This window comes from Pleurodeles waltl, chromosome 7, assembly GCF_031143425.1.
Source record: "Pleurodeles waltl isolate 20211129_DDA chromosome 7, aPleWal1.hap1.20221129, whole genome shotgun sequence".
Taxonomy (NCBI): Eukaryota; Metazoa; Chordata; class Amphibia; order Caudata; family Salamandridae; genus Pleurodeles; species Pleurodeles waltl.
In genome coordinates this window covers 1,136,417,403-1,136,435,131 of record NC_090446.1, presented here as the reverse complement: position 1 = coordinate 1,136,435,131, position 17,729 = coordinate 1,136,417,403, and the positions used below count along the sequence as shown (strand labels likewise).

General features: G+C 44.6%; 1 protein-coding gene across 4 annotated transcripts in view; it reads right to left on the bottom strand.

The window, feature by feature from the left end:
• The window catches only part of UNK (unk zinc finger), an 890,253-nt gene that overhangs the window by 91,083 nt on the left and 781,441 nt on the right, over nt 1-17,729 (bottom strand). For all 4 annotated transcript variants that reach the window (XM_069200175.1, XM_069200176.1, XM_069200178.1 and 1 more), the window contains exon 15: nt 5,022-5,279. In XM_069200175.1, coding sequence (XP_069056276.1) covers nt 5,022-5,279 — 258 coding nt within the window. The remainder of the gene's footprint in view (nt 1-5,021; nt 5,280-17,729) is intronic.

Below are 17,729 nucleotides of genomic sequence, written 5' to 3'. Positions count from 1 at the left end.
GAGGAGGTTCCACCTGATGATGCACAGGAGTCTTCCTCGTCCAGAAAAAAGGCCCGTCTCAAGAATACTGGCCAATCTTAGACCATTGACACCTGAACAAATTCATCCAAAAAGAAAAATTCAGGATGCTTGCTCTTCATCAGATTTACCCCCAACACCATCAGGGGGGCTGGATGTGCTCCGCAGACCTTCAGAATGCCTATTTCCATATGCCAATCGCAAGGAAACATCGGAGGTATCTGCGCTTCAGGGTAGCATTATAGCACTACCCGTACAAAGTCTTACCCTTCGGCCTAAAATCAGCCCCTCAAACATTCTCGAAATGGAAGGCAGTAGTTGCTGCATATCTGAGAAGGAAGCGCATTTTTGTCTATCCATACCTAGATGACTGGCTGATCAAAAGTGTCTCTCCAGAACTAGCACAACTGCATTATCCAAACCCTGGGCTTACAGGTCCCCATCAAAAAATCCACACAGATACCAACTCAAAGCATCCATTATCTAGGAGCGACACTGGATACAAACCACGCAATAGTGTATCCTACGGAGGAAAGGTTATACTCAATCGACATGAAATGTTGAATTCTCCTCCACACTCCTCGTCCATCAGCCAGACAAGTGGCACTGCTACTGGGATCAATGGCCTCCTGCATCTTGATTGTGCCCAATGCCAGGTTGCACATGAGAACTCTACAGCAAGTCCTGGAGGATCAGTGGTCTCAATATTTCAACAAATGGGACGACAAGATACTTCTCACAAGGGAAGTCACACAATCCCTCTGATGGTGGATGCAGAAACAGCATTTACTGCTAGGAGTTCCTTTTCACCAAAAACTTCCAACACAAACTTAGATCACTGATGCTTTCTCTCAGGGTTGGGGGGCTCACATGGGTCCCTTACAAGTTCAGGGCCTGTGGTCTGACAAGAAACAACTTTATCATATAAACATGTTGGAACTCAGAGCAGTCCATCTAGCACTGAAATCCCTCTATCCTTCCATTCAGATGAACTCTCTCCTTGTTCAAATGGACAACACAACCACAATGTATTATCTGAATAAGCAAGGAGGGACTCGTTCACGGACCCTATTGTTGGAAGTGCAAGCAATATGGAAGTGTCTACTTGCCAGAAACTTGACGATATTGGGGGTTCACCTACCAGGACATTTGAACACTCAAGCAGATTTTCTGAGCATCGTATCTGCAGAAGATCACAACTGGGTTCAAACATTTATTCAGCAAGGGGGCAACAGCAAATAGACTTATTCGCCCGCGAACCACACAAAAAATGCCCAAGCTTCGCATCCTGGTTTTACCGTCCAGGGACAAAGGGCAATGCCCTTTTGATCAACTGGTCAGAAAGTTGTCTGAATGCATTTCCTCACATTCCTCGAATTCCGAAGGTCATCAACAAGTTCTACAGTGCCAGGACCAGGATGATCCTAATAACTCCTGCGTGGCCTCCCCAGTGGTGGTACACGGGTCTACTTCATCTCTCAGAGAAACCACACGAGACTGCTGTGTAGACTGGATCTCCTTCACAAACTCTGGGGGGAAAATACTCCATCCCCAACCTTCCTTCCTTGAGCTTAACAGCATGGCTCCTGAATTCCTCCAATATGGCCATTTAGGTCTTTCGCAGGAATGCATGGACATTCTCATGGATTCCAAAAGACCATCAACGAGACGCACATATGTGTTTAAATGGAAAAGATGTTATATGTGGTGCATCCAGAATAATTTCCATCCAATTCTGGGGCAGGAGAATGTCATTTTACCTTACCTCATTCTTCGGGCAAAATCAGGTTTGCGGTTTTCATCGATAAAGGGATATGTTGCAGCTATAACTGCTCAGAAAATCACTTACTCAGACATCCTTTTTTCAAATGTCTGTTAAAGATTTTTTATATGGCTTAAGAAAAGTTTTCCCCCTGTTCGTTCACCCTCTACTCCCTGGGAGCTAAACGTGGTACTTTCAAAACTGATGAGTCCACCTTTTAAGCCCATACATAAGTCTTCCCGACAGCATATTACATGGAAAACAGCATTACTTGCAGCTATTACCTCAGCGCGCAGAGTAAATGAAATTCAGACTCTCTGTGCAAAAGAGCCTTACACAGTTTTACACGACATCAGGGTAGTTATGAGAACCCACCCTAGTTTCCTGCCAAAGGCGGTTTCTGATTTCCATATTAACCAGCCTTTTCCGCTCCCTACCTTTTTCCCCAAGCCTTCCACACCAGCAGAAAGAGCGCTACACTCTTTAGATCTAAAGAGAAACCTAAAATTCTATTTGGATAAAATAAAAGACCTTAGACAATCTGATCACTTATTTGTGAACTATGGACCAATAAGAACAGGCATGGCTGCTTCTAAACAAACTATTTCTAGATGGATAGTTTCTTACATTGTATTTACCGGTCAGCTAGCCAATAAGCAATGGAATGCAAGGCCCAAAGCCCATTCTACCAGGGGGAAGGCAGCAACAATAGCTATTCTGAGAAATGAACCCATCTCCAAAATCAGGAAAGCAGCAATGTAGAAACCGGTACATACTTTCACAAGACATTACTGTCTTGTTTCAGATACTAGAGCAGACATCCACCTAAATGGGACAGGCCTTATTACGTAACCTGTTTAAATGAACTGATCAACTGCTGCAGCTTAATCCAGCTTCATCCTCAGGGGTATGGGATGGGCTTGCTACTCTAGGTATTACACATTTCATTCCACATCAAGTCAAATTGTTTACTACCTTTATCCGGTGGTGCCGTTGAGGATGAAGCAGTGGCATGAGTCTTTTTTGCAGCTGCCACTATCACCAAATCTGGGAAAGAATCTGACTGGAGGAACAAAGGGTCTTGATCAGGTGCCTTTGAAGAGTCTTGATGGTACAGCTCAAACAGACGCTGGAGTAAGAAAAGTCTGCATGGCAGGTTCAAGAAGGTTGGGTGCTAAAAGTATTAGTGGTCTGGAAGAAGACCTGTGATGAAGAGTTTCAAAAACGATCGACGACGTAGACACAGGTGTTGCAATGTCAATGTTTAGCTTTGTCGCCCCTCTGATGAGGACATCATTGTATGTTACCAGGTCGTCCACAGGGGAAACTCTAGACTAGAGGGGAGTCCGACAGCGGTGGTGAGTAGTACCTCATGGAGGAACGAGAAGTCGAAGACCAAGAGGGTGATCTATGTCTTCTTCGAGACCTGGAGGGATAGTGGTGACATGACCTGGACCAAAACCTAGTATGTGTAGATCTAGATGGGGATCTATGAGGTTGTGGGTGTTTACTTAGTGTTTTCCTTCTGAGTGCACTCCTAGACCTGCGTGGCGTCCTTGATGGTGTATGGGCAGGCGCAGGTGTTCTGTATGGGAAAAAGGTTCTTGAATAATCCAAACTTGGAGTCTGATGTCACTGAGGGAAACGCAGAGGTTATAGAGGGGACTTTTCTGGCCATGTCGCCATGTCTTCATGAACAGATCTGATCTCTGAGGAAAGAAAACTCCTCTGACGTCGAGAATCTTGGCTGCAACGTCGACCTGGGCCTGTCTCTCTGCCATGACTGAGTCGATGTCGACAGTACTTGACATCGACCTTCTCCCAACGTTTATATTGGAACCTCAGCAGATCGAGTCGACGTCGGTTGCCTTGGCGTCGAATCCTGTGCCGTCTACATTTCTTGTAGCGTCGGATTAGTCGATGATGAGCCTGACACCGACAATGTAGCTTGTGTGGACATTGAGTGACCATGCTTCGACAGAGACCTATGCGACGTCAGCTGTGTCGACTGAGACTGGATTGGAACTCTTGAAGTCGATTACCCATGCCTCGCTGGTGACTTCTCCGATGTCAGTCTTGTCGATGTCAGTGATTGCCAGACTGGCCCTCCTAACATCGATCCAAAGCCGACAGGGAACAGGTAGGTACTTCATTTCTCCTACCTGTTAATTGAAGCGAGGAACATCGTTTTTTTTGTTTATACCTTCCTCAATGTTCCAGAGAGAAGGGCTCTGTAAAGGAGGTTTTTGATCACCCAAGGCCACTTGAAGGTCTCACCTTTTCTCTCTCTTTAAGTGCATGAAGTCTGCTCTTCTCTCTGTCTCTGAGAGTTCTTTTTGACAGGGTTTTACAATGAGGACATGTTTCAGGGTTATGAGAAGTTGGTAAACAAGCAATGCAGACTGAATGAGGGTCAGAGATTGCCATCTTCCTCCTACAAAAAGGGCATTTGTTGAAGAGAAATGGCATTTTGATTGATAAAAACTTTAGTTTTCAATCAGAATATTGTTTAAAAGTACAACACCAGCTTATAAACATCGAGTGAAGTCAAATTCTTTTGGTTTGCCAATGACAGAACTAACCGGAATTCCAGAAACAACTGGAAAGAACTTACCTGACATATCCATTTTTAGGAACTGGGAAGTAATAATGTATGTTTACTATGTGTTGGCTCCAGTTTATCCCTTCTGACAAACTATACGGAAGGTAAACGAAAATCTTTTTGTTACAGAGGAGTATTAAAATGAAAGCAAGCCCTATAGACGGCACAGGTACTATGAAATAGCAACTCACTGCATCATGCTCACTTTCCTTTGCCATGCGACCACAGCTGTGCACCTACAAGTGGTTATTTTGTAATGATATGTTGACCTGGCCTCTTGCACTGGACAATGTTGCATAGCCAAGGGAAGCGCCAGGAAGGGTATGTGGGATTAGGTCCTTTGCAAATTTCAGTTGTCACTGAGCTATGGGCAAGTGTCAGTAGGTCATATACTACTGTAGAAGGGTAGGAAGGAAGGGACCTGGAGAAATCCTCAAAAGACCAGTGTACGTATTGCTAATTACAGCAAAGACTTGACCCAGATGACGCAGTGGTGATTGCTTTTTCATTTGCTTGCACCAATGAGAGGAAAACCAATAAAGTGTGGAGGGAACAATAGGGAAAAGAAGAACAGAAAAAAGAATAGATAATAATGAACACAGCTGAATATTTAGATAGCATCTAAACTGTCTAACTGACCTTATCCACGCGCTCTAAATTGGTACGCAGCTGTTTCTGGATGGTGTAAAGTGCTGAGAGTGGAAGGCCCTCCACATTAATGAAAGAGTGCTGTAGAGTTGAATCTTGCCCTGCAGGTATCCTCTCCAGCTCCTCTTGCAGCTTTTGTACCTGTTGTTCAAGAGCATCTCTTTGATCCCGGGCTAATTCACACTCCACATTTGCCGTGCTTGCCCGGTCATTGGCTTCCTGGGCTTCTTTTTCCCAAGCATCACAGGCCTGCAACACAGCGTAAAACATTACAAGCCTGCAACACGTACTGAAACATTAATCGAGGTATGAAAAGTGATCTCTAATTACTCTGTAACCACTGAAAGTGACCGCTGAAAACAATGAAACCAATTACACCACATCCATAAAACGCACCCCTGTGAACTGAAAAAAGAACCCTCAGGTGCCCTGTTGCAAGTTTTGCCAGCATCCTAGCATGATGATGTACTCTGGAGCAATAAAACTACAACGTCCTGGAACAATGTCCCACCAGTGCACTTGAACAACTCAGCGCTAGCTAAAATGTACTATTTGAAATTCCTTATCCCTCCTCCTCTAAACTCAGGGCATGTCCTTCAGATTGGCAAATCTATTCTGAAGCATACAGAATTTTATTTGTATAGCAGCCACTTCTGTAAGGACACCTCAAACACTCCATCTCTTTAAATGTCATCAAACGTGCAAGATATTATTGCCAGAGAATAATAAACTACTTAATGTCAGAATTTTTCTCCCGCTGTTTGTTGTCTTACCAGAGATTTGTGATCATGAACCTTCTGACTAGACTGCTGATTAGTTGCAGAAATGTTTAGCTACACCAGATTAAGAGTTTCAATTGGTGCGGTTGTGACCTGAACTGTGGATCCCCATGATATCACTTGAAGAAATGGCAAAGTGGGTCAAAGCACCAAAATGCAAGTGGAGTTTGGCTCAGCCTAATTTCCCTGCTCCAAAGAGGCTAGGATGAAAAAAGGCATAACAATGTAATAACCATTTGCAAAACCAGTAGATGTGACTCGTATTGTTATTTACAAGTCACACCCAATGTCTCTGCCAATGTTTGTCTGTAGCAGGAAGAAGTCACTGGATGCATTAAACTGCAACAGTGGCCTGGCAGCAAGGTCACAACAGCGCCAGTGATCCTGCTGCAAGCCATGGACATCAATTCACCAAAATGTCAGGGGCAGCAGAAGTGACATTACACGCCATTTCATCTTTACTTTCACTCACACACATATGCTTACACAAACACACATTCACTTATGCACACCATCTTTTACATAAGCACACAACATACACCTAAGTGTGTTTTGCACTTCTCTCAGCTACGAAGGAGGGTGATAATACAGCTAACTGTAGTCTATTTTTTTTATTACACTAATAGTAAAAAATATATTATTCACTATGAGTGTAATAAAACAACTGATTGAAAAAAAGTGGCGCTCCAAGTAACGCTCCTAAGGACGAGCAGTGCCAGAGGTCGCAAGGGGAAAGCTGGGGGTCACAGCTGTGACCCCCAGCAACCCCTAACTGACGTCTATGGATATAGTGGTAGAGGAATGGTGCCATCTAGTATACCCAATGTGTGTGTTGCGCCCCAGCAGCAGAGGCGAGAAAGACCTGGATTGCCACCTTAATGTCAGGTTCGCAGTTTACTGATGACAAAAATATGATGCCATGATACAGTAACAAAAGACATTTAATTTTTCATGGCAGACTACATGTGCACAGGTCTAAGCTTCCCCCTGATTATGAGAGGTCTTAGACTTGTCCTGTGACATGTTCATTGGGTTTAGCATTGAGCGGTGGTGGCAGCTTACCTTACTTTAAGGGTCAGTAGAGTGGCCAGATATTTTTATCAGGCTGAAGTGGAGGTCTGTTTGCCCATGTGTGTAAATTAATTATTCTACTCGTTCATCAAGTCCTTTGCAATTGCATCCTGAGCAGGTGTTCACTGCGTTAGTGCGTGTGGAACATGTTGTACATGCATTTGTGTGACTGAGCAAAAGTATTGCAGGCCAGTGGGATCAATTTAGATGCCCCTTGCCTAGCTTTTGCATGATGGAGGGTAAAAACTGTGCTGCCCGTCAGTGTATTTCTTACATTCCTGTAGCGTGCTTTGAACTTTGACTAACCATATGATTTGACTTGATTTAAAAAGTAAACAGACCTGTGGTATGAAGTGTGACTGATAGCACAAATAGGGGCGAGACTAGGATCAGTGCCCAAAACACAACCTTTTCTTATGCTTTGCTACTTATAAGACTTTGCTTGGTGCTCTCCAATTGCACCTGGGTGCGTAAGAGCACACTAATCACACTACTTCGAGTCGTGGTTTGATCACATTCATCAGAGACGCACATCATGAGGGTCTGTGACCAACAGCTGCTTCCTGCAATGCTTGAATCCTGTTGTTTTGGGGAAACATACTTCTTCTCTAGCACTATGTTGGGAAATTTTAAACTGGTGGAAGAGGAGCACCAGATTCTCGCTGAATAGCGCAGAAAGAAAGGAAGAAAACAAGTTACTTGCCTGTAACTGTAGTTCTCCAGTATTGGAATCTTTTATAAATTCACATGATTGAATAATTCCCTGTAGCCGAGATGGGAGTCCCCCAGTACATTATAATAGCAATGCAATGATAACTACAGTGTATGTAGGCCCACTGCCCCCCACTTTAGTAGTCTATCCTTGTCAATTCGAGAAGAGAGACCAAACCTAGATTTCAGTGAATCAGGCTGCCCTTCCCTCTAACACTCCTATGAGAATCTCCAGTCCCTCAGATTTTCCAAAGCACAAGTGCTGAAGTAACTGAGGCAGATAGCGTGCAACGGTGAGCTTCTCAGAGGAAGAACGAGGGTTGCATGTGAATCTATGAAAGATTCTAATACTGGAGAACTACAGTTACAGGTAAGTAACTTGTTTTCTTACTCCAGTATTGGAACTTTCATAGATTCACATGCTTGAATCAGAAGAGCAAGCAGTAGTGAAGCTCATTGTATGATAAACATTCATGTATCAATTGATAGAACCAACACTACGTATGGTAAAAAAAAGCTTTAAGTGATTGACTTATTAAAACAACAAATTACTATACAATGCTAAACATCAGTGTATTACCAAAGAAACAAAAAATTAGTATACAATGTGCGGATCATATACTGGTATGGAGAGAAAAAGAATACAAGAGCTCACCATTACAGGAACAGATGCTGCAGCACCACTCACCCCACTGCTACATCGCCTTGTGACGTTTCCTCCAAGCAGCAATGCTTTGCAAAAATGTTTGTGCACTTCAAGGTAGCCACTCTGCAAATGTCCTGGATGGGCACACAAGCAAAGATGGCTGTGGATGCTGCAACAGCCCTTAGTGAATATGAATGCGTTGGTCTGTGCAGAGACTTTTCTGCAGTTTTGTGACAATTGTTTGCACTAGATATCCGTCTCGCAATTCCTTGTTTGGAAAGTGGTTGCCCTCTCCTAAGAGCGCTGAATGCCACGAACAGTTGACTGTATATTCTAAAGTCCTTCGTTTTGTCTAGATAAAACTTGAGACATCTTTTGACATCCAAGGAATGCAGAACCTGTTCCGCTGGTGTTGAAGGGTTTGCGAAACACAGCTTTAGGACTACTGGCTGATTAATGTGGAAATCTGAAGGGACTTTGGGTATGAACTTTGGATTTGTTGACACTATTACCCTATTTTCTTTAAACTGCAAGAAAGGGCCTTGAATAGTGAAGGCTTGGATTTCGCTAACCCTTCTAGCTGACGTCAGGGTAAGAAGTAGTGCGATCTTCCATCTCAGAAATTTTAAGTCTGCCCCGTCTATAGTCTTGAATGGATGCTTCATTAATTGGGACACAACTACGTTGAGTTGCCAAGACAGCGGAGGTGGTCAGACTGGCGGGAAAGAACGAAAAAGTCCTTTGAGAAACTGCTTGATAATCCTTGTCAACCACAAAGATGGCGAGTTCTCTCATCGCCTATAATGGGATATTGCAGCCAAGTGGACTTTCATTGTAGCATTCGTCAAACCCGCTCTTGCTAAAGGTAAGGGAGTATCTGCTCCAGAGATTATGCTTGAGCTTGTTTGCACCATATGCAAAACCTCTTCCATTTAAGGCAGTAAGTTCTGTTGGTACTATCTACTGCAGCTCTGGCAAGAATGATTCACCAGTCCGGAGAGATGTTTAAGTGTGCAAAGTCATAGAGTTCAGGCCCCAGGCTGTCAAATGAAGCAATGCTGGATCTGGGTGGAGAACCTGACCATTGCTCATTGTTATCAGGCACGGTGTTACTGGTAGAGGGATGCTGTGGCTCTCTGAGAGGAGAAGCAGCTCCATAAGAATTTTCAGTGTTCGTTCTTGATCTTGGCTAGAACTCTTGGGCTGAGGGATGCTGTGGCTCTCTGAGAGGAGAAGCAGCTCCATAAGAATTTTCAGTGTTCGTTCTTGATCTTGGCTAGAACTCTTGGGCTGAGGGGAATGGGAGGAAAAGCCTAAGCATAAATTCCTGACCATGCCATTGAAAATGCATTCCCCCGAGAAACTGGAATCGTGATCCCACCTTGCAAAGAATTGGCATTCTGGGCAGTGGCAAAAAGATGCAGGTTTGGCTTGCCCCACTGAGAGAAAATGTGATCTAGCACTCTGATCAAATTCCCGTTCGTGGTTGGATGTTGTCAACCTGCTGAGAGAGTCTGCTATGACATTCTAGTGGCCGGCACATGTTCTGCTCGAAGATGCACGCCTTGTAGGATGGACCAGTTCCAGATACATTCAGATTCTCGAGATAAGAGCAGAGATCTGGACCCCCACCACATTTGTTGATATAGTGCATCATTGTAGTGTTGTCCGTATGTATGAGTACTGACAAATTATTTATCTTTGTCAGGAAGGCCCGAAGCGCAAGGCAAACTGCTTTTAATTTGAGATAATTGATACGGAAGGCCTTTTGATGTGACTTTCACCTGCCTCTGACTTGTAAATCCTGAAGGAAGGCTCCCCAATCTTCAGAAAAGCGTCACTTGTGATCATTCACAGGGCTGGCTGAGAAAGGAAAGAGAGACCCACTGATAGGTGAGATTCCTGGGTCTACCAAGACAGAAATGTGATCATTGATTTTGTAATTCTGATTACATCGTCGAAAGATACCTTGGACTCCGTCCACCGATTGTCCAGTTGCTCTTGAAGGGGTCGCTCTCTGAGGTGGCAGAATGGCACAAGTGGGATGCAGGAAGACGTCATTCCTAAAAGGGACTTGAAGAAGTGAACTGAAAAAGGCTTTCTTTTTTTTAACTGCCCAATGAAATTAGTTTTATCTGTCTCTCCCTTGTAGGAGCTGCCTTGTGGTTGGATGTGTCCTGAACTGCATCCAGAAAGGTCATTCTTTTCAGAGGTTGAAAAGCTGATTTGATGTGTTTGATAGTGAGGCCTAATTTTCCGAATAGCTCTACACAGGTCTCTGTCACTCTCTGTGCCTGCTACTTGGCCTTGATGAGCCTATTGTCTAAATACAGGAATATCTGATGTTTCTGTCTTCTGAGGAATGCTGCAACTGGGGCTAGGCGTTAGGTGAAGATTGGTTAAAGTAATCATACGGAATGACTGGTTATTGAGGTAAGCATTCAGTTCTTCGAGGTTTAAGATTGGACACTATTCCTTCCATTTCTTCAAGTCAAGAGAGAAACGTGAATAAAACACCCTCTTTCTGTCTGGAACAGGGCCCTTTTCTAATGCTCCCTTCTTGAGCATTGTTCGGAAATTGCATGGAGGAGGAGCAGGAGGTCTTGCTGGGGGAATTAGCAGGAACTGCAGTGTATGGCTGAATTGGATAAGGTTTAATACCCATTGGTTGAAAGTAATCTTTTGCCAATTGAGAAAATGTTGGGAGATCTTTCCTCTTATTTTTGAATTTGAGGACAGATAGGTAGCCGGCGTTAGTAAGAAGTAATTGCATACGTCCTGCCTCCCTTGTTTGCCGTCCTGCTCTGTTTTTTTGTGTACTTCTAGCATATGCGGCCTGCAGAGGCTGTCTCTGTTGGTATTTAGGACGAAAGGATTGGTAAACTGAGGAGAAAGATGGATATTTATGTTTTTGAAATCCCCTCTGTAGGATGGATATCCCCGTCCTCTGGCACCCCAAAAGGGTTAGTTCCTTAAATGAAGGATCCCAAGAGGCTTGGCTGTGTCCCTATCAGTTTTATAAGTTGCAAGGCATAATCAATATGTTTCCCAAAAAGGGCTTCTCCATCAAAAGGCAAGTTGAGAATTTTGTTCTGCACTTCAGGCTAAAAGAAGTCGCATGAACCCAACCCTGCTTTCTTAAAACAGGAGCTCCTGCCAGCTCTCGAAAAAGCAGTAGTAGCAATATCCATCGCACAGTCGATGACTTCAGACTAAATTATTTCCCCTTCCTGTAGTATTTTGTTTGCTTCTGCCTTTCAATCCTCTGGGAGTTGGTCTAGGTAAGGAGCAATGTCTGCCCATAGCTGCCTGTCATATCTGCCTATCACAGTTAATGAATTTGAAGCCCTCACCGTAAGAGAAGACATTAAGGAGAAGCACTTTCCTATATTATTAAGTCTTCTTCCCTCTTTGTCTGGCGGAGCAGAAACTGGAGCCAAAGGATTCCTAGATCTGCACTGGGCCGCCTGACTAATAACTGAGTTTTGTTTGTGATGTCCAGTTAGACGGGCTGGGTCATCATCTGGTGCCTTATATTTCTTACCTACGCAGGGCAAGACCGCAAGAACAGTTGCAGGATTTTTCATTACTTTCAGCCACATATCCCATATATAGTCAACTGTGGGCATTGATCTCACACTTTTTTCGTAAGGTTCCTTAAAGTCACAAAGGAAGCAGTCCATCTGCTTTTATGGAATAGGTAGCGCAAATCTTTTCACGGCCCGCTCCAATAAACTGTGGAGTCCCCCAATGTCACCTGGTGGAGAGTCCACTGGGACCGGGGAAGGAGAAGATGGCATAGGTATATGATAATCATCCGACTCCACAACAGCATCTAGTAACTCTCCATTTTCTCTGTCATCATCCGAAGTTGATGGGTCCTGTACTGGGACTGACAGAGGTGTATGCAGGAGTAAGTCTGAAAGAAGTACCCGAGATCGAACAGGTGTGGAAGGAGGTGGTACTGATTAAGGTACAGATGCCTGCTGGGCCTCAGTGTTGACTGGTGGAAATCTCTTTCTGTAATCTGCCAGCATTGATTGTAAATTCGATATAAGGGACCCAGGCATAGGAAACATTTCCTCCTGGTATGAATACTGATCCCTAGGTGAAAAAAAGGGTTGAGGATCATATTGGTTGTCATCGTCTAAGTCCTGGAACTTTACATGTAACTCCGAAGGGCTGTGGGCACCACCAAATGGCTCTTCCTCCTCTGAATCATCCTCCTCCAAAAGATGTGTAGGAATTAATAGTGACACTTTACTTAGAGAAGTATGTGAAGGTGACACAAATTTAGATTTTCTATGATTATTGATATTTTCTGTCGACAGAGGCGAGCAGATGGTTATTTTCAAAGTCAACGACATGACCGAAGGGGCTGTCGACGATGGTGTTGTGGTGTTTTGCTTTACTGCTGACCAAGCCAAACTACACACACTGAGAGGAGTCAAAAAAGAATCTCTGGAATGCACTTCTTAGTCTAAAGAAGACATTTATTATATCTCTTCGCAAGGCTCGTGAAGGAGGTCAGTATAACTGAAAGTACACTTTTAAAATGTGCAACAATAAAGTGAGAACATGTAAAAAGAATCTTCAATCGAGAAACAGCAAATATATACATGCAAAGATACAAACACCTATATTGATATATATATTCATACACAATGCAAAGCAAATAATTAATAAAAATGCATCACAGTGGCGCCTATCTGGTGCTTCATCCTTCTGCTGCCAGAAAGTCGTTGATCCTGGTGCGACTGCAACAAGAAAGAGAGAAATCTACTCTCACGGGAAATGTATCGGGCATCCGATGTCTCAATCCGGAAAGAGGTCTCTGAATCTCCCACTGTCGAGCTAGGTCTCTTATATACCTTAAACAAGCAAGGAAGGAGATTTCTAGAAAACCTCCTCCCGCTCCGCAAGAAGTATTAAAAAATGCTGGCTATTTTAGGTCGGGTTAAAATAAACAGGTTGGAGCTGTCCAGTTTCCTAAGGTGTCTCTACAAAGCCTAAGGCGTTCCCTGCTGTACCATAAACATCATTCTAGTACATTCTTATCTTGCTGACTGACTGACTCCTCCACGTTATGTCCTAGCGCTTTGGTGAGAAAAGACAAAGCAGACACATAGAATATAGAAAACATGTTGCATAACATGTTTTGTACGGAAAGATACTCACACTTTTAACGTGGCAGTGAAGCTAAGGCTAAGATGAATAGAAACTGGAGTCTGTAACTTGTGACTGCTAATGTGACAGTGGACAGCTAAGCCAAGTACAAAGTGGTACGACACAGAGTCAGTGGTCAAAACACAAATATCACTACATGAGGACATTAGAAGAACTGCATGCCGTGTAAATTGTCGTTGTTGTAGAGGTTGTCGACGATGCTGTAGACACCTTTCTTGTCGACGCTGTCAACGCTTTTCCAGATGGCTTCTTGAAGGAATGTCGAATCATAGGAGGTGGTGTAATAGACTCAGAAGAAGCCTTTTTATGATTTTCTCATGAGGCAGAACGCTCTTCTCTCCTTTTACGGGAGGAATGTACACCACCTGTGAGGAGAACTAGAAGGGCTCTTAAGACCATCGATTAGTCTTTTTTAAGGCTTTCTTGGGCTTTCAACTGGTATAAGTAAAATTCTGAGGAAAAAAGATACCAGAAATGATTTCTGAATCGAGTGACTGAGCAGAGCTCAGTGGAGACTCCCTAGCACCACGTATGGTAGAAATGATGAGGGGCTGAAGCTTCTCACCAGAGGGTTTTAACCTGTTCTGTGCATTGGACGAGATGATCTCGTCCAAGGCTATAGTTCCCCTGTTCCTAGGACGAGATCATCTCGTCCATGCCACAGGGGAACTTGGGGGAGTGCTAGCGCGCCCCCCGTGCACCCCCCTCCCCCCCAAGGCGGGGATGGAAGGGGAAGACCTTCCCCTTCCACCCTGACCCCCCCCAACCCCCCCTGTGACGTCAGCGCACGAGCGCGCGCTGATTAGTCACAGGGGCCTCCCCCATCGCGCTGGAAGCAGAGCTTCCAGCGCGATTGAAAGAGAAATGCTAAGCATTTCTCTTTCAATCACGTGGGGGAGGCCCGGAGGGGCTTCAAAGGGAAGGAAATGTATTTCCTTCCCTTTGAAATCTCTCCGAGGGTTTCAAAAGCCGGATTGCTTGCAATCCGGCTTTTGAAACCCCACTAGACACCAGGGATTTTTTTTTTTTTGTGATATTGTGATAAGGGAGCGACCCCTTGGGCAAGGTTCGCTCCCAGGGGGGGCATGTTTTCGGGAAGGCCTTTTCTGCCCCCAGGGGGGGCAGAAACCTCTAGGAACCAGGGATAATTTTTTTTAAACGTTTTTTTTTTGTTTTTTTGGTGGGGAGCGACCCCTTAGGCAAGGGTCGCTCCCCTTGGGGGAAAATTATATTTAGGTCATTTCTGCCGCCCTTGGGGGCAGATTGGCCTATTTTGATGAGGCCAATCTGCCCCCAAGGGGGGTAGAAACCACTAGACACCAGGGAGTTTTTTCTTTGCGTGAATTTCACGCAAGGGGAGCGACCCCTTAGGCAAGGGTCGCTCCCTGGGGGTGGGGGGTGGGGGGGGGGGGGGTGGCGGGGGGTAAGGGGGAATTGTATTTAGACCATTTCTGCCTTGGGGGCAGATTGGCCGATTTTAGGCAGAAACCACTAGGCAACCTGGGATTTGTTTTTTGGCGCCAATGTCACGCAGGGGGAGCGACCCCGTAGGCAAGGGTCGTTCCCGGGCAGGGGGGGTTTGGGGGGGGGGGGGGGGGGGGGGGTCAAATTTATTTTAGGGCATTTCTGCCCCCCCCCCCGGGGCCGGATGAGCTAGAGGCCAAACTCCACAGGTAGGCACTTTGCAAAAAACACCTCTGTTTTCTGTGAAAAAATATGTTGTGTCCACGTTGTGTTTTGGGCCATTTCCTTTCGTGGGCGCTAGGCCTACCCACAGAAGTGAGGTACCATTTTTATCAAGAGACTTAGGGGAACGCTGGGTGGAAGGAAATTTGTGGCTCCTCTCAGATTCCAGAACTTTCTGCCACAGAAATGTGAGGAACATGTGTTTTTTTAGCCAAATTTTGAGGTTTGCAAAGGATTCTGGGTAACAGAACCTGGTCCGAGCCGCACAAGTCACCCCATCTTGGATTCCCCTAGGTCTCTAGTTTTCAGAAATGCACAGGTTTGGTAGGTTTCCCTAGGTGCCAGCTGAGCTGGAGGCCAAAATCTACAGGTAGGCACTTCGCAAAAAACACCTCGGTTTTCTTTAAAAAATTTGGATGTGTCCATGTTGCGCTTTGGGGCTTTTCCTGTTGCGGGCGCTAGGCCTACCCACACAAGTGAGGTATCATTTTTATCGGGAGACTTGGGGGAACATAGATTAGCAAAACAAGAGTTTTGCCCCTGGTCTTTCTCTACATTTTTTCCTTCCAAATATAGGAGAGTGTGTAAAAAAGACATCTATTTGAGAAATGCCCTGTAATTCACATGCTAGTATGGTCACCCCGGAATTCTGAGATGTGCAAATAACCACTGCTCCTCAACACCTTATCTTGTGCCCTTTTTGGAAATACAAAGGTTTTCTTGATAGCAATTTTTTACTCTATATATTTCAGCAAATGAATTGCTGTATACCCGGTATAGAATGAAAACGCACTGCAGGGTGCAGCTCATTTATTGGCTCTGGGTTCCTCGGGTTCTTGATGAACCTACAAGCCCTATATATCCCCGCAACCAGAGGAGTCCAGCAGACGTAACGGTATATTGCTTTCGATAATCTGACATTGCAGGGAAAAGTTACAGAGTAAAACGTAGAGAAACATTTATGTTTTTTTCACCTCAATTTCAATATTTTTCTTTTTCAGTTGTTATTTTCTGTAGGAAACCCTTGTAGGATCTACACAAATGACCCCTTGCTGAATTCAGAATTTTGTCTACTTTTCAGAAATGTTTAGGTGTCTGGGATCCAGCATTGTTTTCACGCCCATTTCTGTCACTGACTGGAAGGAGGCTGAAAGCACAAAAAATTGCAAAAATGGGGTATGTCCCAGTAAAATGCCAAAATTGTGTTGAAAAATTGGGTTTTCTGATTCAAGTCTGCCTGTTCCTGAAAGCTTGGAAGCTGCTGAGTTTAGCACCGCAAACCCTTTGTTGATGCCATTTTCAGGGGGAAAACCACAAGCCTTCTTCTGCAGCCACTTTTTCCAATTTGTTTGAAAAAAACGAAATTATCCCTGTATTTTGGCCAATTTCTTGGCCTCCTTCAGGGGAACCCACAAAGTCTGGGTACCTCTAGAATCCCTAGGATGTTGGAAAAAAAGGACGCAAATTTGGCTTGGTTAGCTTATGTGGACAAAAAGTTATGAGGGCCTAAGCGCGAACTGCCCCAAATAGGCAAAAAAAGGCCTGGCACAGGAGGGGGGAAAGGCCTGGCAGCGAAGGGGTTAAAAGGAAGGGCAGCCTGATTGTCTGAAACCTAGATTTGGCCTCTTTTCTCAAATTGACAAGGATGGACTACTAAAGTGGGAGGCCTTAGGCCTTCATACACTATAGTTATTATTGCATTGCTATTATAATGTACCGGGGACTCCCATCTCAACGACGGGGAATGATTTAAGCTTGCGAATCTATGAAAGTTCCAATACTGAAGTAAATTATGTCACTGTACAAACTTACAGTAAGTACCTTATGTCTCAGTTATGGCTGCTCCAATATGGAAATGGCCCTGCTGTGACCAGCATCACTATACACAAGGCCCTCAGCAAACTCCACAAAAGCCTCCAGTGTGTTGCTGCTGTTGCGATTGTACAGGTGCACCTTCCAAGCCCCTGGCTGCCTGAAAATAACCCGTAGATGACTGACTCTTCTACAAAGGGGAAACTGCGCACATAAGTATTTGGGGGTTCTTGAACTGAATCTGTGCTATATTCAGGCTACTCCAGTTTACCCCTGGAGTGATGGGAAGGACCCAGAACCAGGTAAGATATTCTTAGGATAGTAGGCACAGAGAGGGATTGGGGTGGATGCAGCACCTGCCAACGGAGCGCCATAGACCCTAACTTGCTTTATCGCGGTGTATAATAAAAGGAAGAACTGGCGATTAAAGTACTTACTTTCTTGCAAAGAGAAGCACTAAGCTGAACATTCAGTTTATTGGGACTGTTGACTGACTGTGGAAAGCAAGAGAAAATTCACAGCATCATGATCACGGTCCTTTGCTGTGCGACCACAGCTGTGCACCTACAGGTGTTTATTTTGTTGTAATATATTGGCCTGCCTGTGACTACTCACCCTTGCTAGCCTAAGGGTCACATGTAGAAAGGGTTGTACTTGACCTAGTTTGAAGAGCCATAATAGCACTAGCCATTGGACCTGAGGAAAATAAGCCCAATCTCCATAGCGGAGACCTAGTAGCCTCTCATTGCCACATGGCCCACCAAGTGTGTTTTGAGGAACAAATTACTTACCTTTGATAATGCCTTA